The sequence below is a fragment of the Watersipora subatra genome, chromosome 3, assembly GCF_963576615.1.
Source record: "Watersipora subatra chromosome 3, tzWatSuba1.1, whole genome shotgun sequence".
In the NCBI taxonomy this organism is placed as follows: Eukaryota; Metazoa; Bryozoa; class Gymnolaemata; order Cheilostomatida; family Watersiporidae; genus Watersipora; species Watersipora subatra.
In genome coordinates, this window is record NC_088710.1 from 34,209,573 (window position 1) to 34,237,550 (window position 27,978).

The 27,978-nt window shown below is 33.2% G+C and overlaps 1 protein-coding gene across 1 annotated transcript; it reads left to right on the forward strand.

Annotated features, from left to right (window-relative positions):
- Positions 1-114: 114 nt before the first annotated feature.
- LOC137390536 (uncharacterized) lies at positions 115-27,838 on the forward strand. The gene is made up of 7 exons (XM_068076864.1): positions 115-158; positions 1,407-1,544; positions 4,315-4,452; positions 6,969-7,106; positions 25,170-25,307; positions 25,745-25,882; positions 27,769-27,838. The coding sequence occupies exons 1-7, from the start codon at positions 115-117 to the stop codon at positions 27,836-27,838; spliced, it is 804 nt and encodes a 267-aa protein (XP_067932965.1).
- Positions 27,839-27,978: the final 140 nt, after the last annotated feature.

The following is a 27,978-nucleotide window of genomic DNA, read 5'->3' on the forward strand; positions in this document are numbered from 1 at the left end:
TATAGCAGTGCTTGTTAACATGTTGGCAAAATGAAATATATAACCAAAACATACGTTATAGATAGAGTTTTAAATTGAAAAAATATCGTATACATATTAAGCAATATCGGCAAAATGGCTGGCAGAAGGCCGATAGCTAAATTTGTAAATGGACGCAAGTGAGAGGTTTATGTAGTGGAAGTGTGGCAATTCATAGACAATACAACATTGATTAAGGAATACATGTACTTACCTTTTTTATGTAGAAATGTAATAGGTGAGAACTGTGTTTTCCAGTGGCCGCAAGAAACCAACGTTCGCGTGACCTCGGTACACGTTGGCAGTAAATATTAATCGCATGTAAATTACTATTCATTAATTTAATTGATTTAATGATTAGTACATTTGTATAGCTGTATAGGCCGCCGAAATATAGCTAAATATGACGTGTTCCATGTAAAAACGATGATGATTAGGTTATGTATAATAGAGGCATGTACTAACCGGAGATTCCCGTTAATGCGCCCAAAATACCTAGTAGCGGGTAATAGTCCGAAAATTACGGTACTCTATAACGCGGACACTCAATCACACACATAAACACACAGACAACGATTGCCGTTTATATAGTAGATGCTGTGGTAAGGTATTAAAAAACTGGCCTTTTGTCTGTCCTCCGAAAATGCTGAGAATATTGACCTTTCCTAACTACTATATCAGTTCATGAGTTTTATGAGAATATTGACCTTTCTTAGCTACTATATAAGCTCATGAGTTTTATGAGAATATTGACCTTTCTTAGCTACCATATCATTTCATGAGTTTTATGAGACTATTGACCTTTCCTAGCCACCATATAAGCTCATGAGTTTTATGAGAATATTGACCTTTCTTAGCTACCATATCAGCTCATGAGTTTATGAGAATATTGACCTTTCCTAGATGCCATATCAGCTCATGAGTTTTATGAAAATATTGACCATTCCTAGCTACTATATCAGTTCATGAGTTTTATGAGAATATTTACCTTTCCTAGCTATCATATCAGCTCATGAGTTTTTATGAGAACATTGACCTTTCCTAGCTACCATATCAGCTCATAAATTTTATGAGAATATTGACTTTCTTAGCCACCACATCAGCTCATGAGTTTTATGAAAATATTGAATATTTGTAATAACATATATAATTAAACGGTCTGGTGAATTAGTTTAAAAGAACAAATAGGTCCTACTATGTCATGTACCTTTTGATATAGGCACATTTCAATGTGCCTATTAAATAAATTAGTTGCAATTCTATAAAATAACTCTGTTAAGTAAATTTAAAATTTGACAGCTTTGACTAGTAAAAGCACCTTTTACTAGTCAGGGCTTACTGAGGTAATCTACACTCGATAAGTACTTGTTCATGGTAGTTTATTTTAGGTTGGGCAGTATGAAGTCACTGAGAATATTGAACCTTCATGACAATGATATTGAAGTTGTTCCTGAGGCTGTCACCGAGCTGAGTTCACTTAAAGAGCTAGACATGTCTAAATGCAGTATAAGACAACTCCCAGAGAGGTATGTCCAGGTTTAATCTTAGCCCAGCAGTACGCCCAAGCATCACCAGTGTTACTATTAGCCTGGTGGTAAGTCTGAAGGCAGTCAATAAATGCAGGTACTATTGTCAGTCTACTAAGATGAATTTCCCGTCAAAGTGTTCTTTTATGGAAAACTTCAACTACTGTCTGTATTATTTGTGATGATTTTAAACAGGATTGCAAAAATAATTATATAAGTATAAGTAATAGACTGCCTTTCAGCTTTGTAGAATAACCTTCACTATAGTGATTACGTGTTCCGGCGCTCGGGTTTATTTTAAATAAATTTTAACAAGATGCAAATTGTTGGTAGCATCAATACAAACAGTTCAGATTCCATGAGGTTGTTACGATATCAATTGGACCTTTTTCTTAAAAAAATAACTTGCATCATTTATTTATAACAAACAGCATTTTAGAATTTCAAGCATTGCAAGAGATGATAACTTAATATATCAGTAATGTTTATCCTGAGTATTGCCCTGTTATTATGAGGGTAGATGTAGGTAAACAAAAAGAAGTAATGCTGTTAGTAAAGAAGTAAGTACCATGTTGGCACTGTGAGTTGGGTGATTCAGTGTAACTATAACCTAGCTTAGACTTAGTAGAGTCTAAGATAATAGTGTAGGTACAAATGTAAATACCTAAATCTACTATCATAATAACCAATCAATTTGAAGAAAATTGTCAAAAGAAAATTGTGGAAGGTATTGAAGAGCCAACATAATATGAAATGGTTTTAAACGAAAGCAACAGTCAGAACAAAACTGGCTGAGCAAACGGTGCTAATATATTTATTTTAAAAATGTTAATATGTGTTTGAAAAAATTAGTTTTGGTTAATGCATGTATTATACTTATAGTTTGTTTATGTCATTTGTTCTCGAATATATATGTGTGGCATTTGATAATTTATTATTATTATAAAACTTGTAATTTTGCAGATTCATACCATATTATTTGACAGCATCATTGCGGTAATCTGAACTCAACTTACAACGGATCAACACTCCGTAACTCCTGTTCTATTGCGCATAAAATGTCAGGTTTGGCTGCGAACTGTAATAGACATATTGATGAGTGCAATGAAATTTTATGCAACCTTGTTACATATAGTTATAAAATAAAAATAGACTTTCAAATTTAAGATTAAAACTAAAAGCTCCAACAAATGGCAACACAAGCTATGAGATCATTGTTGGTTAACTGTAAGCAATAGATATCAACTGGTGAGAGAGATATGTATCAGCTTCCTCATACATATTTATTTAAAAAGTCTATGAAAAGCTGCATGTAATTTAGCAATTTTTTTGCATCCGGAAGTGTTAATGTCGCTCTGCCTGAAGGCGAGTGCGAAATATAATCAACATTTGATTTACCCGTGAAAGGGTTAAATTTATCTTTTCTACATTCTGGAGAGGTTTTTGAAAAATATAACACCACCCTTTATTTGAACGTCACTTCTAACAAAGCGCCACTTTAAGGAAACAGTTGAAAAATATTTATGGCAGGTGTTTAAATAAAGGTTTAACGGTATCAGTAGTATCTTTAGCCTGAGTACTACCCTGTAATAATGACTACAGGATGGTCAATCAATTGATTGCATAAATGAAATGCTTTAGTTTTGATGGAAGTTGACTATAAATGATGAATACTATAAATCCAGTCTTATGATATAAAGCCAAACCTTGATTGACTTACTAACAGCTCTACATATGAATATTTCAACATTTCACATGACGTTCTGCAATTATTTTTTCAAAATGCAAAATAAATTTCTAACATATAAAACAGTTTCCAACACAAGACACCTGAAACTTCTTGAACCCTAAAAGTTTTATATATAAAAGTGTAAATGCTGATAGATATCTATTATATTAAATCCCACATTGTCATTGTCTGTCTGTTAGTCCACATAAATTATATACTTTTCCTCTGTGTTTGTCCAATTTCATCAAAATTTCTCGCGCATATGTTACCTGCCTTCCTCCAGGTAGTTAAAAATATTTGCTCTCAAAACTCCATTTTGTTCCTGAAAACCAAAACGCTTCAAGTACTGTCTGTATTACTTCTGATGATTTTATACAAGATTACAAGAAGAGTTTCATAAGTACAAGTAATCAACTGCCTTTCAGCTTTTCAGACTAACCTTCACTATAGTGATTACGTGTTTCGGCGCTCAGATTTTTTAAAATAAACTTTAACAAAATACAAATTGTCGGTAGCATCAATACAAACAGTTCAGATTCCGTGAGGTTGTAATGACTTCAATTGGACCTTTTTCCTTGAAAAAATAACTTGCATCATTAATTTATAGCAGACAGCATTTTGGAAGCTGAAGTATTGCAAAAGATGATAACTTAATATATCAGTAATGTTTATCCTGAGTGCTGCCCTGTTATGATGAGGGTAGATATAGGTAAATAAAAAGAAGTAATGTTGTAAGTAAAGATGTAAGTACCATGTTGGCACTGTGAGTTGGGTGATTCAGTGTAACTATCAAAGTAGTAGTCTGAGATAATAGTGTAGGTACAAATGTAAATACCTAAATCTAGTCTCATAATAACCAATCAATTTGAAGGACTATAACTAGTCAAAAGATGGTGGTAATTAGTGAAAACAGTTGTAACTTGTTCTTTTATGTTAAGATTTTATAGCAAATTTAAATTTTGACTTTTCCACCTTGTAAAAAGGTACAATATCGATGTGAACTCCACTTTGTGAGTACTGTTTCATGCTAATATATTTTAGGTTGGGTAATATGAAGTCACTGAAGATATTGAACCTTGAAAACAATAATCTAAAGGTTGTTCCAGACGCTGTCACGGAGTTGAGTTCACTTGAAGAACTGAACATGCCTAAATGCAAGATAAAACAACTCCCAAAAATGTATGTCAAAATATTAGAAGGGGTACTCTACTAATTTTTGGAGTACTAGTGTCTTTTCTTCTTTTCTTCTCAGCATCTGATGACATCTGGCAGTCTTGATATACCAATGTATGTAGGAATCGTTTTTGCATTTACAAGAGAAAATGTATGACTACGTATTTTGAAGCTAACAACTGGAGGCTGTTTTGATTACACCTAGTTTCTCTTTAGCCGTGTTAGAAGTTTCTATTCTAAATAGCATCACTTGAAAGGTTTCACTCTGCTAAAAATGGTTTGGACGCTAATTATATCGACAAGTTCAGCTGTGCAAAAGAGAGCTTGGATTTATCTTAAATAAATCTCATCAGGATAAAAATTGTTGGTAGCATCACTACAAAAAGTTCAGCTTCTGTGAGGTTGTTACGATGTCTATTGAACTTTTTTTGAAAAAAATAACTTGCAACATTATTGCAAGGAATTGAGGTCAGAAAAAAATTGTGGAAGGTATTGAAGAGCCAAAATAATATGAAATGGTTTTAAACACAAGCAACAATCAGAACAAAACTGGCTGAGCAAACGGTGCTAATATATTTATTTTAAAAATGTTAATATGTGTTTGAAAAAATTAGTTTTGGTTAATGCATATATTATACTTATGGTTTGTTTATGTCATTTGTTCTCGAATATATATGTGTGGCATTTGATAATTTATTATTATTATAAAACCTGTAATTTTGCAGATTCATACCATATTATTTGACAGCATCATTGCGGTAATCTGAACTCAACTTACAACGGATCAACACTCCGTAACTCCTGTTCTATTGCGCATAAAATGTCAGGTTTGGCTGCGAACTGTAATAGACATATTGATGAGTGCAATGAAATTTTATGCAACCTTGTTACATAAAGTTATAAAATATAAATAGACTTTCAAATTTAAGATTAAAACTAAAAGCTCCAACAAATGGCAACACAAGCTATGAGATCATTGTTGGTTAACTGTAAGCAATAGATATCAACTGGTGAGAGAGATATGTATCAGCTTCCTCATACATATTTATTTAAAAATTCTATGAAAAGCTGCATGTAATTTAGCAATTTTTTTGCATCCGGAAGTGTTAATGTCGCTCTGCCTGAAGGCGAGTGCGAAATATAATCAACATTTGATTTACCCGTGAAAGGGTTAAATTTATCTTTTCAACATTCTGGTGAGGTTTTTGAAAAATATAACACCACCCTTTATTTGAACGTCACTTCTAACAAAGCGCCACTTTAAGGAAACAGTTGAAAAATATTTATGGATGGTGTTTAAATAAAGGTTTAACGGTATCAGTAGAATCTTTAGCCTGAGTACTACCCTGTAATAATGACTACAGGATGGTCAATCAATTGATTGCATAAATGAAATGCTTTAGTTTTGATGGAAGTTGACTATAAATGATGAATACTATAAATCCAGTCTTATGATATAAAGCCAAACCTTGATTGACTTACTAACAGCTCTACATATGAATATTTCAACATTTCACATGACGTTCTGCAATTATTTTTTCAAAATGCAAAATAAATTTCTAACATATAAAACAGTTTCCAACACAAGACATCTGAAACTTCTTGAACCCTAAAAGTTTTATATATAAAAGTGTAAATGCTGATAGTTATCTATTATATTAAATCCCACATTGTCATTGTCTGTCTGTTAGTCCACATAAATTATATACTTTTCCTCTGTGTTTGTCCAATTTCATCAAAATTTCTCGCGCATATGTTACCTGCCTTCCTCCAGGTAGTTAAAAATATTTGCTCTCAAAACTCCATTTTGTTCCTGAAAACCAAAACACTTCAAGAACTGTCTGTCTTATTTGTGATGATTTTAAACAAGATTACAAGAAGAGTTTCATAAGTACAAGTAATTGACTGCCTTTCAGCTTTTCAGACTAACCTTCACTATAGTGATTACGTGTTCCGGCGCTCAGATTTATTTAAATAAACTTCAACAAAATACAAATTGTTGGTAGCATCATTACAAACAGTTCAGATTTCGTGAGGTTGTTACGATTTCAATTGGGCCCTTTTCCTGAAAAAATAACTGAATCATTACTTTATAGCAGACAGCATTTTGGAAGCTGAAGCTTTGCAAAAGATGATAACTCAGTATGTCAGTAATGTTTATCCTGAGTACTGCCCAGTTATTATAAGGGTAGATAGAGGTAAATGAAAAGAAGTGATGCTGTAAGTAAAGAAGTAAGTACCATGTTGACACGGTGAGTAGGGCGATTCGGTGTAATTATCAAAGTAGTAAAGCCTAAGATAATAGTGTAGGTTACAAATTTAAATACCTAAATCTACTCTCATAAAAACTAACCAATTCTAAGGGATGTGACTGGTAAGTGTTAATCAGTGAAATCGATTGTAACTTGTTGTTTGATGTAAATATTTTAGGCAAATTTAAATATTGATTCTCCACCTGGTAAAAAGGTACAATAAAGTTAATCTACACTCAGTAAGTACTTGTTTGTGCTAATTTATTTTAGGTTGGAGAATATGAAGTCACTGAGAATATTGGACCTTTCCTACAACAAGATGGACGCTTTTCCACAGGCTTTCAATGAGATGAGTTCACTTGAAGAACTAAACTTGTTTATCAACAAGATAAGACAACTACCAGATAAGTATGTTAATAAATAAACAGGGCTACTCTACTCATTATTGAAACACAAATATTTCTGTTCTTTTGTTATACAACATCTGATGCAATAGAAACTCTTGAGTTGAGTTAAATTATTATAATAATATCCCTTGATATTTTATATATTGATGAAGAGTATGTTTGAACAAATACAGTAAATTTAGGTAATTAGAAAGCTTATAAAATAATTTTCAGAGATCTAAAGTTTAACAAAATCTTACCAAAATTCAAATTGTTGGTAGCACACTTACTGTATAAACAATTTGGATTTTGCAAAAATGAAACAATTCTAATTTTACTTATGTGTATATATTCTTTCAATAAACCGTGGGCCATTATTTGAAAACAGAAAGTATTTGGGAAGATAAATTTAACTCTTCTATTGGTAAAACAACAATCGATTTTTTTTAAATACACCGTCACTTTGACTATTTAAACACTACTGCAACAACTAAAGAATTAACTATTGATGTAACTGAGTCAATATTAGTACTATTTTTTGGATAATCTCTTAGTGATCCCTTTCAACGATAGTTTTGTAAAGATCAAACATAATTAATGTTAAAGTAATGGCAAATAGAGGTGGTGTTCAATTAAAAGGCGGCGCTGTTTTTTCACCCTTCTCCTGTAGTTGCGTTCTATTAAAGGTAGTATTTAAGTAAAGGTGTCGCTTGAATAAAGGTTCTACAATGTTTAATTAGCATTATTAAATATTCTTAAATGTTTTAGCATTTAGCAAAACAGACTTAGAAAGGCAAAATTTCTAGACGATGTTGACTCAATTGCCTTTACCATCCAAGCCGTTAATGTCAATACTTCCTACATCCATGATTGGAAGTAAAAAATCCCTCTTTTTATAGCCTATTGTACGAAAATGATGTTTTGAATGATTTTGGCTCAGCTATGGATTTCTGTGGATATATATTAGTACTAGCAGCGTGCCCAGCTTTGCACAGGTATTACCAAACAGCTTATAAACAGTGGCAGGTAACGTAATGGCCTTCCACTTGTCACTAACCTGGCACATTGCCAATGGCTAATTTGAGTAAACTAGTACAGTTCACCCAATAGATACAATTTTTATCCGTTCCAGGGTTGACACCGTTTGGTGAAAAAATTGTATGTAGGGGTATAGAAACTAGTGCTGGGCAGGTAGTTGCAGCTAGTGCAGGTAATTAAATTCGTTGACCTTGCGGGTGTGTTTTATCTCAAGTTTCAGGTAATAGAGATTTTGAGTATTTCAATTTTGCTGACTCAGGTTCAACCTTGCGAGTTCGAGTTTTGCTACACGACTCCTTCGATTAGAGTGGTAAAAACTCGGTCTATTGTGCCTGCGCAATGAGTACTGTTTAACAACTTGCCCGCTAACGCTGAGCAGAAGTACCATTTGATAACTTGAATAGAATTATAATTGCATTGTAAATTTAAAGATATGTCCAATGTTTAGAAAATACTTTGCGAAAGACAGCCAACTATTGCTGATGGTAGTGAGACAGTTTGATGCCTTTTGTGCAATTCAACTTTGAACGATAGTTGTGGCTCTACGATTTCTATGAGAAGGCATATGAAAAAGATTTATCCTAAACAGTGGCTTGAGAGGCAAGATGTAGTTGGTACCATTAAAAATCGTCTATTAAACTTCTTAGCAGCTAGGGACTCTGCTGCCTCCAAACTAAAAGAATTTGTGCATCAAGCTCAACCAACAATTGATGATGATGAAAGCTTTAGTAGTCAGTCAACGACAGCATCCTTAGTTGTTGCTACCACTTCACAAGGTTTGGCGTATACTATTTTGTTATTGAAAACTTATTTAATTCAAGTATTTATAAATTAATAAATTTGTTACATTTCTTGCATTCTATTTATACCGTTTTTGTTAAACCTCTGTAACTTGTTCTCTAGTAAGTTCAAATTTGTCATAGCTGCACCTATTCTCAACGATGATGGCAAGAGCAACTACTCAGATCTAGCTGCATTTCAAACCCCTATTGTTCGCAAAGAAGTCGAACCTAGTTCTAACAGTACATGTAAAAAAGCAAAGAGGCAGCGATCTATCTTATCATCCTTTATGGAACCCTACGGAAGAGATAGTGGTCAACATTGGAAGCTGACTTCAACAATAATCCCACTATATTTGTATAGATGATGTTCCAGCATATGCTGTTGAAAAAGATTTCAAAGCAATGATTGCTGAGTTTGATAGAAGGTATGAGAGTAAAAAAGAATATGGGCCAGGATGTTAGAAAGAGAGGCTAAGTTGAAATTTATTAAAATTTAGACGGTTGCTCAGCTTAATAAAGGAAGATTTACAAATTTCTCTGCAAAAAACTTTTTTCTATGTTGATTAAATCTGATTTTATAGTCAAAAGTCTGCATATACTTTTTTAAACTGGTTGAAACATGAATCCAAGAAAATCGCGCCTAAAGTTTCAAGTGACGTAACTATTTGTTTACGATTAGAATCACCTTAGCAACCACTATTAGATTTAGCCGTAGTTCTACAACTACATGTACATAGGTTCTAGGACAGAATTTTATGCTGAATCTGAATTGGTAAATTAGAAAATTGTAAATAAGTTATGTCTATAGACAATATTAGCTACAAGTTGATAACCAACTTTTGTTGATTGCAAAAAGTTTGTTTGATTATTGCACAAGAATATAGTAACATGTAACATAAAAATACCTTTCACCTTATCGGCAATGCAATGAAACTTAATTCTAACCAAATAGTTAAATTTGTTAAACAGTCCAAATAGTTAAATGTTTCCATTAGTTATGATCCATATTAGTAAGGATTCATACCAAGTCAAAATCAAAAGATGAAAATGTTGCTGGTTATGGCTACTTCCCTGTTACTTTTTCCTCCGTTTTCTGTCCAGCGCAGATCTGACACGGATTTACAGCAGAGTACTCTAGGGACAGCAAATTTTACAGTCGTTTAAAACTAGAGATGCTGCCTTTCAAAGATTCAGCATTAGAACTTGCCTTAGAATATTGGCTGTATACATATTTTTAAACATACGTGAAGGTAAACTTCTGTAGCTTCTCGAGATATTCCATTCAATCTTCCAGGTAGGACTTAACTGCGCTGTTGCAAAAAATTTTTCAAGAATGTTTGAAAGCATATACACAATGTTAAGATGTGGTACTTGTTTTGCTTTCACGATTTAGCTTCCTTGGAATCATTGACTGGACTGACTTGTAGTGATTTGTAATCTGGTCCAGTGTGTTGACACAAGTAGTGTGCATATATGTGAACATAAGTCTGCATACCGATTTACTATTTACTATGGTGTTTATACTCAGTTCTGGCTTTCTTTCTAAGTGAATTACTCGCTCTTTTTTGTAGAAACTGTTTGTTTACTAGCATGACATTTGTATTCGATCTTTGCTATGATACGTAGCATTATCCAACTCAGTACTGGATAGTTCAGAGCAAGCACATCTGCAGAGACTGATTTCATTGCTCTCAAATTGAATCATACACTTGAAGCCTCCTAAGCCTCATTTACAGGAAAATTTGCAAAAAAGTGGTTAGCAAGGTAGAATTTTTCATGAAGTTTACTGTCGTGAATGATTATCTCTATTTTGCGTAGCAACGGCCTCACAAAACAAATTTGGGCTGCTTTAAGCTTCTATTAGTTAAGTAGAGTTCCAATTTTAAAAGAGCATACTTGATTGGTCTAAATAAATGTAACTTTTAAAACACAACAAATGCACATGGCATTGAGTTTACAAACTTGCTATTGCTATTACGCATATTTAATACGTTCGACTTAACTCCACTTACAAAAATCGCGACCCATATGTTAGGGCTTTATGTAATTCCAGCACATGCCAATTCTGTAAACATCAGTGTATGGTAGCTATGCGTGTGATATTTGCAAATTGATAAAACTGTTTTTGTGTGTGACCATTTGTCATTAAATGTGACATACATGTATTATAATAATATAAATACTACGCGATATGTAAATATTTGCAGCAAAAATTATATTTATCCTCTATTTCAGGGAAATAGAATTAAAACCTTATAGTAAGGTGAAGTTTGGAAGGGTATGACTATGTTTACTCTCTACCTTATAGGCCTACTGCTGTTGGAGATATACTAGCAGGTAGTTTTTAGGTTAGCGATATTGATGCCATACTGTGATAGTCATCTGCTAAATGCCTTACTTATAGGGGAAGACGCAGTCACCATATCACTTTTTCAACCAACAGTCATACTTTTAACAAAATTCTAGTGCCGGAAGAGAGTGAAATTGCCTTGACTCGACAGATCAAGTCCTCCATCTTAGAATATATTAATAAGTGCCATTAGTACAATGCTGATTATGGGCAACTGATCTCAAAATGCAGCTTCTTAGGTCAAAGGCGAACAAACTCTAATGGCATATTAATGTGACATAGCTACAAGATCTATAGCATAGGCTAAACTGCAGGTACGAAGCTTTTGAAACAGCGCTGTTTAATAAATACCCTACAGGATAAAAATAAGATTTTTCCATTGATACTTTAATCATTAGTTGAAAACACAGCGTTGTAGTTTCCGATCTTGCTAAGGTTTCTTTTGAAAATTTGGAATTCAAAGCTATTCACAATGGGAGCGTGGAAGAAATTATACTTTGTGAGTGTAAACAGCTGGCTTCAGATATACAAAAAACAACCACACTAGAGTCTGGCACCACCAGCTGTACTGCTTCAAGAAAACGCAAAAGTTGGGGAGCGTATCTTAATGCTCTGACTACTCCGGCTCTCACTACTGCCCGCGGTGACCGGCTTAGCAAAGATGTCTCATTATACACAAGTTTATTGACAGTGGCGGAAAAAACACTGACTCTCTGACTTGGTGAAGCCAACTTTAAACTTTTCCCGCCTCGGAAAGCTTGCTAAGAAGTATTTGTGCGTTCAAGCTTCTAGTGTAGCTAGTGAAAGGCTGTTTTCAAATGCTGGGAACATTACTCACAGCAAGGCGAAATAGCCTAAACTCTGCTAAAGTTAATTAACTATGTTTTTTATTCTCAAACCTGGCTTCTCTGTTAAACAGATTCCATACTGAGGTTTTTATAAGATTAATGTTTTTTTAAATGTTAGTAAAATTAAAACACATGCTTTGTTTTTAAATTACCTGTTCATTAATCTTACATAGTTAAAATTTCTTAGGTTAAATGCATCGCAATCGTGCATGAACAGGTATTATAGTTTTGTCAATGTCAATTGCCCAACTGAACTTGGTGTAGAACAATGTAAGTTTTTTTAAATTTCTAGTCTTCATTGTCTGTTTGAAGCTTAGGCGTATACCATCAGAATTTTGGTATTTATGAAGTGAAAACAGGTTTTTTCACAAATAATTGCAAATTAAGTATATAGAACAAGTAAAATGCACCGTATATCACAAAACCATAAAACAACACACAGTCTAGCTACATGGATATTCTACAAGTTCTTGCTCCTAGTTTGTGTCTATAATTGAAATGATATATTATTTACATAGAGTTGTCTCCTTTATTCAGAACACCTGATTATGATAGATAGTAAACATGAAATCCGTATCAACAAACCCGATACCCAAAAAAACCCATAGGCCAAGAAATACTCGTGCCCAGCACTACCACCTAGTCGATACCCGAAAAACTCAATCAGAATAGGGCGAGCCTAAACTGGTTGGTCAAGAAGTACTCGGGCTCAGCACTAATAGAACCCATAGTAATTATGTATATAATGCAAACATTCCCTGGTGAAAATCGTCAAAATTTTATATAAGTACTGTACATATTAAAAACTAGTAAGAAAATAGTATGATAACCTTAGTAACTATAATTACCTACAGTAACTTTAGTATATTCAGTGTATTTGTTGGTTACGAACTGTAATTAAATGTAGCATTATAATGTAACAGCATGTATCATAGAGAGTTATAACTTTCAAATAGACGTATTTATAACTTTAACTTTGAATTTACTTCAAAAAAGTTTAGCTTATCAAACAAATGCAATTAAAGCCAAGTTTTAGTTTGCACTTTTTAATAATTTTACTGAATTTCAACTTTTATCCCTAAAATTTTTATCACTTATTGGTTTCTGTCTGCGCTTTCACTAGAACTTGTAGCGGACCTTTTTAAAACTATTTCAAAGTAATTCGGCAAGAAAGCCCAAACGATGCCGCATTCATAATGAAGTGGATTCTTGTTAGCAGATTAAGAAATGTTGTTTGACAACTGTTTGAAGGAATCGCAACTCCAATGTTGCTACTGGTTCTAATGAAAAATCTTACTGTTTCACACACGGGAATTGCTGAACTGAGAGAAATCGGTCATTGTGTTTCTTTCAGGTGTTGTGAAAATATTTTTAGCAAACGGCATTTGGGCGTTTTTGTTATTTTACTGTACGTAATAAGCACATCGACTGCCAAATGTGAACTCGGGCAACAAATAAATTGAATTCATATGGTGAAATAAGATTCGTATGGTGAGGTGAAAAACTCATCATGTTCCACTTTGTAAGATAAAAAATTGTATATCAGGTTAACCGCATCTTGAGAGTGCACTGTATTATGAAACTTACTAATAAGAGCTGTGAGAGCAAGCATAAAATGACATTGCGCAGCAGTGCATAGAGTTATGCGTATTTTTACCCACATAGCGATATATAATGCCTAATCAGTTTATCAATCTTACCTAGCTCGGTGGTATAAGCTCATATCGTCTCAGGCATGGAAAGTTTTGAGATCAAATCTTCTGCTATTCGGATTCTTCATTCTAATATTTTATTACCTATAGCTGGACGAACCGAATCGCACACACACACACACGCACGCACGCATGCACACACACACACGCACGCTCAATCAATCACACACAGACACCTTTATGGTAGGTTTTGAGATATCAGTGCTCAAATGACTGCTTTACAAAAATTATGAAATAGACGCGTAAGGATAACAAACATGGTTTTATTGAATGCGGGAAGTACATTTGTGAAAATATTTCGAGGAATGAGGTTGCATGAAAGTGAAAACAGAAGCCATCTTGCTCAATTTCATTTCATTTGGGCCGTTTTGGAAATGGATTCCAATCTAAGGCGTTTTCGTGATGACTGCGATTAACTGTTCGTTTTTGAGCTTTTACACCTTTGCACCTACAACACAGCAGAGCAAAACATGGTGAATCTGTTGATACCAAATAATTGTAATGTGAATTTTGTTGCAAGTCAACCTCTAAAGATACCAAGAAAAATGTTTTGTAGCTTTATTTAAAAACTTAAGCTTCACTTCCCTGCTTTAGAAGTTTAGTATTTTCCCAATTTTATTGTAACTCAATTCTTGATTTCCGTAGTTAGTTTGAGCATAGCATTATATGATATATAAATTGATGGTTGTTGGTTCTTTTGTGGATTTCTTCCTAGTCATTAAAGTAGACAGTATGCTGGAAGCTGAAGCAATGCAAGAGATGATAAATGAATTTATCAGCAATGTTTTTAGCCTGAGTGCTGCCTCATTATGATGGCTGCAGGATGGTCAATCAGTTGATTACATAGATGAAATATAAACTATACAAATTCTAGTATAAGAAATAAATTTCATGGATGCAATGGAAGAATCATAATGACTAAGCAGTAAATTTTATAAAATACACTTAGCACCTTCCAGACTAGCAGCATAATTATATGTATAAGCTTTTTAAAAATGGACCTCATGTAATTAAACGATGTTTTGAATGTTTTAATTCAGCTGTAAGTTTCCAATTAGAGGAAATGTTTGCAGTCTGCTATAATTTACCAAGCTACTGTCACCTTTTACGATGTTGAAGCTAACTACATTGACCTAACAGAAATTTCATTTAAAACGCTCTATAACAATCACAAAGCGTCGTTTACACAACGAAATGGAACTGCCACTAAACTCAGCAAGCACATTTGGCGGTTGAAGGATTCAAACACTAACTATTCCAACAACTGAAGAATACTGGAGCAGTCCATACCACTGGCCAATGGCTCTGAGAACTGTACCTTGTGTCTACAAGAAAAATTTATATTATATACAGGCCACACCTTGGTTCATTGAAAAAATGCACTGAACTCGTCAGCGCCTGCATATACGCTAGCAAATTTCTACTGTCCAATTTTAAAACCTATTGTTTCTATAAATCCTTCAACGACCAAAATCTTTCAGCTATGAAGTTTTAGTAATTTTAATAGTTCTAGCTGTATATAAGTTACCAAAACTGGTGCATACACTTTATCTGAAAATTGCTCTTACCAAGCATGAAACTACTTGTAATCGAGTGTTTTATCTAAAGTTATAGTCTTTTTTATTGATATGTATAAATTAAAAAATTAAATAGTTTACTCATCTTTTTTCAGCTACTGGCAGTTTCTTGCTAGTGCGATCCTCAGGCTGTAGACTTCAATTTGATAGAAAGTATGTTTAAAGACCATCCTGAGCAAAGTTTAATTTAGCGAAAGCTTTATATTTTCTCGCAATATCTTCTTTGCAATGACCTGCCATGTCAAATGCATTATAGCTATGGAGGGTTTTACTGATTATAAATCAATGGTTTTCTTATTATTGAACAAAAACACATCTATTGAAGTATTGTGAGTGATTACTTGTGGGTACGCAAATTAATTTGGTAGCAAAAGAGTTAAAGTAAATGGGATAGATGAATGGACTTACTTTCTGACCCCAGAGTCACAGTTCATGGGAAAAAAATCAGGGCAAAGTTTTGAAATCTGTTATTAAGGTACCATTAACCTAAGAAGCTAGAAATATCAGTAAGCATCGATCAGATGGACTGTAGGTGGGTGTTAAAGAGGCTGTTTTTTAAGAACAGTATGAGTTTTGAGACTAAATATTTGTAGCGATCTCACAAAAGGGACAGATAATATGAGAGTGAAATTTGAATGAAATCAGGTTCAAGATGTGAAATGATAATGTTTACATGTACTAACACACGCGCAATGACCAATTGAATTTTATTAATATGAATTTTCAATAATTTTTTTACTTTCATATGTATAAAACTATCAGTGTTTAACAAGTTTCCGATGCCTTACGTTGAAAATTTCTTTGCAAGTAAAAAGTTTTGGGAATTATTTTGCACATCAGGAGAAACCATTGCAGAAATTAATGTGACAAGTCAAAAAATATTCATATGTAAAGCTGATAGTATGTCAGTCAAAGTTTGACTGTACATGTGAACTAGCCAGTGGGTACATACCAAATCAAGGATTTGTAAACCAAACATTTAGACAAAATTTTAATGGCTCACAAAGTAAATGGGATAGATTAATGGCCTAACTTTCAGTCGAAGTCTACAGCCTGAAGATCGCACAAGCAAGAAACTGCCAGTAGCTGAAAAAAAGATAAGTAAACTATTTAATTTTCTAATTTGTACTGCTCCATCCTACGTTGAGCTCTCTGATCTTAGTTCTAAGTATGATACACTTCAATATATATACAGTCAAACATGGATAACTCGAACTTCACGGGACCGAGCAAAAGTGTTCGAATTATCAGAGCGTTCAAGTTATCAGAGCACTGTCACAAGTCCATGTATTTACTTATTTATTAGTAGATACATGTACATATGCAAACTATAATATAAATCAAAAGCAAAAATGGCTTGTTTCAAATTAAATGCTTCTAATGTAAAGTTTAAAGCGTTTTTATCAAAAAGTATAGAGATTTTTCTATCACTTGAGATTGGTTTGTTGTTTGAGGTGATGTTATTGCCAGGACGTTTTTTAGATTGACATTGGCAAAACTTGATCGTTGTTGAAATGCTCAAAAGAAAAGACATCTTTTTCTTTTGAGCATTTTACCCACGATCAATTTTGCCGATTTTTTTTTAAGTTTATGCAACTTCAAGAAAAAGTTACCAAAGACAAATCCCTTACTTTACCTCGGATTCGTTAAGAGCAACACTCCGAGGCAGTTCAATTAAAAGTTTTATGAGGTTTAACGGTACATTGTATATCACTCACACTTTTTGAATGAATACTTATTGAATGTACACACGTATTCTGTGTTTAGGTCAAACGATGAATAGTTTTTTTAGCTAAGACAACGTATACGTTTAATAAAAACAATTTTTAAGACGTTTTAAACATTCAACATTCCGACGTTGATTCAACACGGAATCAACGTCGGAAAACTATTCGTCACGGGCTAGCCGGGTCACGCACTCAAGGATTTTTGCCACGCACATACAAAACAACATGCTGTTTTTGTTTTGTATGTGCGTGGCGAAAATCCTTGCGCGCGTGACCCGTCAAGCCCGTGCTATTAATCGTATAGAAGTATAAATCAAATTTGACCAAACCTTTAGAAAAGTCGTTGACAAAATTATTTTGCCGATGGTGGTAATAACAACGCTTATGAATTACGAAAAGATGAGGTTTACCTCTATGGCTTTGAATAAAGTGATTTTTTAAAGCGATAACAACCGTTTCGGTAGCCGTTGGGCAAAAAAACAGTTCGAATTAACAGTGTTGAGTTCGAGTTATCTATAGCAATTTATCATTACGTGGGAACGGACCAAAGAAACCGTTCGAATTAACCATGTGTTCGAGCTATCCGTGGACGAGTTATCCATGTTTGACTGTATATAACTCAATATATATATATATATATATATATATATATATATATATATATATATATATATATAAATCAATATATATATCAATATATATACTATATTTATATATATAACTCAATATATATATAATATATATATCAATATATATACTATATTTATATATATAACTCAATATATATATATAATATATATATAATATATATATATATATATATACATATAAATCAATATACCGGTATATATATATATATATATACAGTGAAACACGGATAACTCAAACCTCAAGGGACCGAGCAAAAGTGTTCGAGTTATTAGAGCGTTCAAGTTATTAGGACAGTCATAAGTGCACGTATTTATCAGTAGATACATGTACATATACAAACTATATATCAATCAAAAGCATAGATTGCTTGTTGCAAGTTAAAGGGTCTCTTGTGTGAAGTTTTAAATATTTTTAATCAGAAAGTATAGATATTTTTCTATCACTTGAGATTTGTTTGTTGCTTTAGGTGATGTGATTGCCAGGGCGTTCTCAGATTAAAATTGGCAAAACTTGATCGCGGTTAAAACGCTCAGAAAAAACACATACGTATTTTTCTACCGAGCGTTTTAACTAAGATCAATTTTGCAGTAAGTCAGTTATTACAAAACTGCTTTACTATTAAAAACCCATTATCAATTTTGCCGATATTACTTTAAAGTTATCCAAATTTTACCTCGCTTTTCTTGCTTTCGGAGGGCTTATCGCTAAGCGGATGTTTGTTAAAATTTGATTTTTGCAAACCTTTAGAAAAGTCGTTAATGAAAATATTTGCCAATGTTGGTAATAACGAGGCCTAAGAACTACTAAAAGTCGATGTTTATCTCTATGGCTTGGAATAAAGTGATATTCTAAAGCGATAGTAACAACCGTCTCGGTAGCCGTTTGGCAAAAAACTGTTCGAGTTAACAAAGTTTCAGTCGAGTTATCTAAAGCCATTTATTATTGCGTGGGAACAGACCAAGCAAATCCATTCGAGTTAACCGTATTTTCAATATATCCGAGGGCGATTTATTCAAGTTTCACTGTATATATATTTGAAAAAATATTACAAAGAAAGTAAACTTTTAGTAATTGCACTAAAAATTTGCTTTGTGCGATGCACTCATCAGATGCAGTTGTACTAAAATGAAAAGTTTTACCGAATGTGCCGAAATGTCAGAAATGGGCTCGCTGTGTGAATCATGTAATTTAGTGCTAAGTGTAACCAAGAAGACAACTCCTAGCATGTCTGCAATTAGAAGTCAATTCATTTCTTTTATTCAATGTGCCTAAGCGTGGTTTGCATATTATGAAGTATTTTTCTAGTAATCATAGTTTGCATCGTTTTGTTTTGTTTGTATATGGTTGTGCTTGAGCTAATATTTTCTATGTTATGTTTTATGTTGAGTTGCTGTCTTTCAACTTCCAAATGTGCTTGCTCAATTCTGTGTGGTGTTGTTTGTTTTTGTGGTTAAGCGAGGCTTTATGGTTGCCGTATCTAGTTTTAAATTCGGTTGAGCTAAGTCCTATGTAGGTCGCTACGTGGTTGTTTGTATGGTTGTTCACTGTTGCTTGATATATCACATTTTTGGCTCTGCATTTTCCTTCCAAAGGGCAGTTGTTCTTTTGTCTGCAGTTTCAACTTTTTTAGTTGTCTTTTCTTTGTGGTGCAATGGTTTTAGTAAGTGTTTTGTTGCTCGCATCAATGATTGTTTTCGTGTTTGGCATTACTGAGTAGCTCAGTTTTATAGTTTGTCTATTAAATATTGCTTGGAGTGGGTGTTTCTTTGAGAAGCATGTTGTAACTATGCTGAAGAATATTTGTCCGATATTGGTTGCAACATTGGCCCTGAATGGGGGTTGTACCATGTGATTTTTCTTTGTCTGTTACATTTTTTAGATTTTTTTCATGTTAGTGTCATATTGTAGTTTGCTGTTGTATCCACTCTTGTGGAGCGCTTCTTGAGATGGTTGCACTGCGCTGTTAAATTGTTGTTCATTTGATGAAAATGCATTTAATCATTTGTTTATGTTGTCTGGTAAGTTTTTCAATATGGAAAGTGGATGGTTGCTTCGTTTATGCACATATAGTCTTGTGTTACCTGGTTTTTGGAAAGGATTGAAGTTGCTATCTTGTAGATTTAAAGTTACGTCAAGAAAGTTTACTAATCGTTTGTTTGCCTCAACAGTACTTTACAAATTGTTTGATTAAATATGTTGCATATTAGTTTCTTTGTTCACTCTATAGCTTGTGGTTTACCCTTGCAAACCGCAAGTTCGCCGTCTCTGTATAGTCCAATACGGCAAGTCAATTCCTTGGGTATTTGAGTCAGTAAGTCCCTACTAATTCACGAGTCTCCGCTCCGTCATAGCTACCCATAGTCACGTCAAACAATTTATTAGAGTTCTTTTTTGACCAGGCCGTGTTGTTGTGCAATACGAGCGAATTTTTTGCATGTAGTATGATTGTCTTTTTGTCTTCTGTGATATCTGTTATGTTGCTTGCAAAGTCTAATGCTTTTTAATAGGCTCTTTTTATAGGCTTTTTAAAATGCTCTGTTATTGAAGGGTAAAATTTACAAACGCCAAAAGTAATAAATGCTTGCTGTTGTTTTTCCTTTATTTCTCTAAACCAATTCAGTATGTCATCCGTACTTCGCCATAATGTTACATTAGTTTCTCTTTTCACTTTGTTTTTGATACTTGTGAGCAGAGTTTTGCTAAATTCTCCTATTTCAGATTTTGTTGGATTGATTAGTCTACATGTGGGGTGGTTTGTGAAGTTATCTTTGTGGTATTTTAATGTTATGAATGGCTGTTTCTCTGCTATTGTCTCAATTCTTTTCTCAAGTCTTAATTTGTGCGCTATTTTTTTGTCTTTCGATGTAATTTGGTTTACTGCTGTCTTTAAGCTTTTTTGTAGGTTTTAGTCACATTATTTTGCAACATTTTGCTGTATTCATCATTTTCAAGTCTGTAAAAATTGGTTGTTTTGTCGGCTTTGACAAGTATTTTATGTACATATATAGTATATATGTATTTATAGTATATATATAGTATATATACATATATAGTATATATATACATGTATATATATTGATTTATACATATATGTATATATGCATGTATTTATATATATATATATATATATATATATATATATATATATATATATATATATATATATTGAGTTATCCCACCGACCAAACAAGAGTGAAGCGATTGATTCGGAGATTTATGATAAATGCACATGTGCACACAACTCCCAAAAAATTATTCGTTAACGGCCGTCACCAAACCCTTGCAACGAAATCCTATCAACAAATTTAACTATTTTTCAGTAAAGCCGTTTAAGTATAATAATGATACAAAACGCATATAAACCTATTTAAATATGTTACCAAACCTTTGAAAGGTTACCGCAAATTCCTAAAACTAATCCATCTGATCGAATTATACATAAATAGACAGATTTATTAGGACGAAAATCGTCACAAAACGTTTGAAAAGCTTGGTTAAATAAAAGTTAAGACCGGAAAATGAAACGCTGAGGAACAGAGAATAGAACGATAAAGTATTGTGCATTTCACGAAAAAAACGTGCACTTTTCACCAGTCTATAGCATTGTTCCCAAGGTTTCGGCAATTAACATAGGAGTACAGAAATCGTTTCATTCTTGTCGATTTCAATTTTTTCATTTTCAATTTCATTTGCTGACACATTTGAGTACTTTCGTATTCTAACTGATGTCCAACGAAGTATAAATAAAGGAAATGACGATGATATTTTTTAACAGTTCTTATGAGATTATTACAATAATTAATTATAAGTTTGGATAACTACAGAACAATGACTACGTAGTACAGATTTTCTAAAAATCTAACGCAGTGTAAGTAGCCTAAAGGGAAAGACGATGATATTTTTAACGGTTCTAATGAGATTATTACAATAATTAATTTTAGGTTTGGATGACTACAGAACAATGACCACGTAGTACAGATTTTCTAAAAATCTATATCAGTGCATTTTACTTCTAATATTGGCCGATATTGCATTTCTCTTTTTGCAGGAGGAGAAATATAAACATATAATCTTTTCCTTTCATTATTGCTATTTGTTGTATATAATAACACCCACACCCAGTACATGACAGCTACCATTGCAGTTATCCTATTTGACTGCTAATATTGCATTTCTCAACCATCAGTACCCTTTCTTTTTTCCAATATCACTTTGGTCGTGGGCTGTATGACAGTGGAATTTCTAGTGATATATATATATATATATATATATATATAATATATATTGAAATGTATCATTCTTAGAACTAATATCTCACGGAAGACAGAGGTCATATGACTGTGAATTTTGGATGAAATCAGGCGCAAACTGTGAGAACCATGGCGTTTAAATGGACTAACACACGCACGCGCGCACGCACACACACAATGACAAAGTGGAATTTGTGTATATGTATATGTATATGTATATACATATATATATGTATATATATACATGTATATATATTTAAAATTTATTCATGTAAAACCTTAGATAAAAAACAACTTCATTACTATTAGTTTCATGTCTGTTACGCAGACAATCATCAGATAAAATTGTTTTGGTCCAACTGAGTTATATATGTAAGAGAGGTGTAATTACTATAACGACTGATAGCTATGTAATTGCATTTCGTAGTGTGTATTTAGCAGAATGTCGGCATGTGGAAGCTAGCTCGTTACGCTTGTTGAGTGAGCTCATTTCTGGCTTTGTGAGGATGATGTACTTTTCTGGTTCAACCCACCATATAGCAGAAACGTGGCAAATAACATCGGTCAGACATTCATCAAAATATTAAATAAATCTTTTCCGAGCAATCCCCCTCTAAGAAAGCTATTTAATAGAAACAACACAAAGATTGGCTACAGCTGCATGCCTAACATCAAACAAACCATCAACAATCACAATAAGAAGCTTTTGAACAACGCCTCGACGCACCCAGCAAACAACAAAACATGCAACTGTCGTGCGCCAAATGAATGCCCTCTCGAAGGAAACTGTCTTAGCAAGTCGCTCATTTGCCAAGCTGTAGTCACCGCAGACGACGGTAGCAAACCTACAGAAAGTTATATTGGCCTCACAGAAAATACCTTTAAGACACGATTCAGCGGCCACATATCATCTTTCGGGCACCAGGACAAGCAATCTGCCACAGAGCTTAGTAACTACATCTGGCAGCTAAAAGGCCTGAACACACCGTATACAATTAAATGGAAAATCGTTCAACACGCAAGGCCATACGACCCAGCCACCAAGCGTTGTAACCTGTGCATATCAGAAAAGTACATCATCCTCACAAAGCCAGAAATGAGCTCACTCAACAAGCGTAACGAGCTAGCTTCCACATGCCGACATTCTGCTAAATACACACTACGAAATGCAATTACATAGCTATCAGTCGTTATAGTAATTACACCTCTCTTACATATATAACTCAGTTGGACCAAAACAATTTTATCTGATGATTGTCTGCGTAACAGACATGAAACTAATAGTAATGAAGTTGTTTTTTATCTAAGGTTTTACATGAATAAATTTTATATTTAAGCTCTGATCACTCATTGAGCACTATTTGGCAGCTTTAACACACTACTTTGGAATGTATATATATTTATATATATATACTATATATATATGTATATATACTATATAAATGTCTATATTCTATATATATATACTATAGTATAAATACATATATACTATACTATAGTCCCACGACCAAACACGAGCGAAGCGATTGGTTTGGGAGATTTATGATAAATGCACATGTGCACACAACTCGCGAAAAATTATCCGTTAGCGGCCGTCACCAAACCCTTGTAACGAAATCCTATCAACAAATTTAACTATTTTTCAGTAAAGTCATTTAAGTATAATAATGATACAAAACGCATATAAACCTATTTAAATATGTTACCAAGCCTTTGAAAGGTTACTGCAAATTCCTAAAACTAACCCATCTGATCGGATTATACATAAATAGACAGATTTATTTGGCCGAAAATCGTTATTTAAACTTGCTAAGCCTCACTTTCGTCAAAGTTAAGACCGGAAATTAAAACGCCGAGCGACAGAGAACTGAACGATTAAGTCGCGCGCATTTCACGAAAAAAATAACGTGCACGTTTCACCAGTCTATAGCATAGTCAAGTTGCTGAACGTTTCTGTAATTAAGTTAGGAGTACTGAAATCCTTTCATTTTTGCCGATTTAAAAGTAACTGAGATTTTAGACAATTTGGAGTACTTTGGTATTCTAACTGATGTCCAACGCAGTGTAAGTAAAGAAAATGACGATGATATTTTTCTAACAGTTTTTATGAGATTATTACAATAACTAATTATAAGTTTGGATGACTACAGAACAATGACTACGTAGTACAGAATTTCTAAAAATCTATATAAATATCACAACTTCTTGATATTGTTAGCTATGACGTTTTGAAATGTAAACAAAATTGTGCATTGGTTTTATATTATTACTATGTTAATAATATTGGTTATTCTAATAATATCAGTGCATTTTACTTCTAATATTGGCCAATATTGCATTTCTCCTCTTGCAGGGGAGAGATATAAACATATAATCTTTTCCTTTTTTTTATATATATATTGGGCATGTGCTTGTGCAATTTGAGACAACTCCTAAATAAGATTTATCAATATCTTAACAAGGCTACTCTCTTACATTTTGGAGCTCTACTGTCTTTGATGCAATAGATATGACTCAATAGAAATTTATGATTCAATTTAGAAATATACATACAGTAAATATAATTTTGGAAAAATTTATTTAAATATTGTGCAGTTTTACAGTTTAATTAAACTTAAAAAAGATATAAGTTGTTGGTAGCACCATTGCAGACAGCTTAGATTTTATGAGATTGCGACGATGTTGATTGTTTTTTCTTTTGAAAAATTAACTCGCGACATTATCTACTAACAGACAGCATTTTGGGAGCTGAAGCATTGCAAGAGATGATAACTTCATATATCTGTAATGGTTATTCTAAGTATTGCCCAGTTATGATGAGGGTAGACAGAGATAAATAAAAGGAAGTAATGCTGTAAGTAAATAAGTAAGTACCATGTTGACACAGTGAGTTGGGTGATTCAGTGTAACTATCAAAGTAGTAAAGCCTAAGATAATAATGTAGGTACCAAAATCTAGCCCCATAATAAACATTCAGTTTGAAGGACTGTGACTGGTAAAAAGGTGTTAATCTGTGAAATCAATTGTAACTTGTTGTCTTAAATAAGTATTTTTTGCAAGTTTATATCTTGACAGTTGTGACAGGTACAAAGGTACAAAATGAAAGTAAACTGCCCTCAGGAAGTACTTGTTCATGCTAATTTATTTTAGGTTGGGCAATATGAAGTCACTGAGAATATTGAACCTTTCTCTCAACAATATTGAAGTTGTACCTGAGGCTGTCACTGAGCTGAGTTTACTTGAAGAGCTAGACATGTCACAGTGCAAGATAAGAAAACTCCCTGAGAAGTATGTCAATAAATTAGCACCACTACTCTAATATTTATTCTTGGAGCAGTACTGTCTCCACCATTCTGTTACTCAACATATGGTGCTATAGAACCTCATGAATTCAGTTAAAGTTATTATAATAATATCATAAGTTGTAATAACACTTTATATCTTATATATTGATATGGAGTAGGTTTGAACACAGTCAGTAAAACTAGGTAATTAGAAAACTTATAAAAATATTTCTCAGAGTTTTAAAGTTTAATTAAATTTTACCAAATTACAATTTGTTTGTAGCATCACTAAGAACAGTTTAGATTTTGTAACAGTGATGCAATTCTAATTAGACTTATATATTTTTTTATAAACCCTGAATCATTATTTGAAAACAGAAAGTACTTTGGGAAGATAAATTTAACTCTTTTATTGTCAAAGCAATCCTAAATTTATTTTAGGTTGGGCAATATGAAGTCACTGAGAATACTGAAACTTTATGGTAACAATATTGAAGTTGTTCCTGAGGCTGTCACTGAGCTGAGCTCACTTGAAGAACTATACATGTCCTCGTGCAATATAACACAACTCCCAGAGAGGTATATCAATAGATTATTAGGGCTACTCTACTGACCTATTAGGGCTACTTTAGTAATTAGCAGTAATAAAAACAGAAAGTACTTTGGGAAAGTAAGTTTAACTATTGTATTGGCAAAACAGTGCTAAATTCTTTCCTATGTTGCTCTCCTTCGGAAAGTGAAATTAATGCCATCAGCCTCAGCATTTGTGCTAAACTGTTTTTCATTCACATCAAAGTATTAGAGCGAGTTAAACAATGAATTATGCTGATTAAAACATAAATGCAGTTATTAATTATTTCCTTGCCATCGCTTATGAAGTTTTAAAGAAAAAACATGAAGCTTTGGAGTTGGAAGACTTCGATATGCCATAACAATTGGTGCTATTACATTGTATGGTGTTTTAGAAGAGTATTATTAAACCATATCGGAATTGGACTTTAATGACTTTGAATCAGAGTGTAGTTCTGATGATTGTTACAATCAATTTTCTGAAGTACACCGTCACTTTAACCATGACAACACTACTGCAAGAACTAAAGTATTAATTGTTATTGATGTAACCGATTCATTATTAGTGCTAATTTGTGAACACTTTTCTACTGATCACTTCCTATGATGCGTTTGTAAAGATCAAACATAATGAATGTTAAAGTGGGGGTCTGATAGTGGTGGCAATCAATTAAAAAGTAGCACCGTTTTTATCAACCCTTCTCCTGCAGTCGCGTTCTATTAGAGGTGGCATTTAAATAAAGGTGTCGGTTGAACAGAGGTTCTGCGGTGTTTAGTAAGTTTTATTAAATGCTGTTTAATGTCTTAGCATTTAGCAAAAATAAAGTTAAAAAGGCAACATTTCTAGATGAGGCTGACCCAATCGGCTTAACTACTCAAGCAGTTAATGCCATTACTTCCTACACTCATGATTAGAAGTAAAAATCTCTCTCTTACTATAACCTCTTGTACAAAAATGGCGCTTTGAATGATTTTGGTTAAGCAATGGATTTCTTTGAATATATATTGGTACTAGTGGAATACCCGGTATTACACGAGTATTAACAAACAGCTTATAAAACAGTGGAAGAGAATGTAGATGCTTGCCAATTGGCATTAGCCTGGCACATAGCTAATGGTTATTTTGAGTAAGCTAGTACAGTGCACCCTCATAATACGATTTTGATTTGTTCCTGGTTTGGCATCATATGATGAAAAAATCATATTTAGGTGTGTAGAAACCATATTAATTATATAGGCAAACATCCCCTGGTAAAAGTTGTCAATACTTGATGTTTTTTCACCCCAAACCTCAAAAATTTATTCAAGTGTGGTACATATTAAAAACTAGTAAGAAAATAGTATGTTAACCTTAGTAGCTATAGCTACCTACAGTAACTTTATTGTATTTAGTGGTTATGATCTGTAATAAAATGTAGGACTATTATGCACTGGTACATACCATATGGGTTTCTCACTTTCAAATAGACGTACATATAACATAAACTTTGAATTCACGTAAACTAAGATTAGCTTACCAAACACACGCACGCTTGCATGTACGCACACGCATGAACTTCAAGCTGAGTTTTAGCGTGTATTTCTAACTATTTTACTGAATTTCAGCTTATTATAACTAAAATTTTATTACTTAATGGTTTCGGTCTTCATTTCACTAAAACTTGTAGCAGACCTTTTTAAAACCTTTTTCAACCTACTTTTATTTGGCAAGAAGACCTGAACAGTACTGTTTTTGTAATGAGGTGGATTTTTGTTAACAGGTTAAGGAAAGTTGTCTGACCACTGCTTGAAAGAATTGCAACTCAAACTTTGCTATTGGTTTTAAAGAAAAACCTTACTATTTTACACATGAGAATTCCTGAATTGAGAGAAATCGATCATCGCGTCTCTTTCAGGCGTTGTGAAAATGTTTTTGGCAAACAGCGATTTGGTGTCTTCATAAGCCCACCGACTGCCGTATTTTGAACTTATAAGGTTAATTAAAGCACATCAATTATATCAGTACTTTTATCATAGATTTCAGTACTTGAGAGTCTTGACTTTTGAATGAGCCTATATTCAAAACACAAAGAATAATATAACTATGAAAAACAGGATGTCAAAAG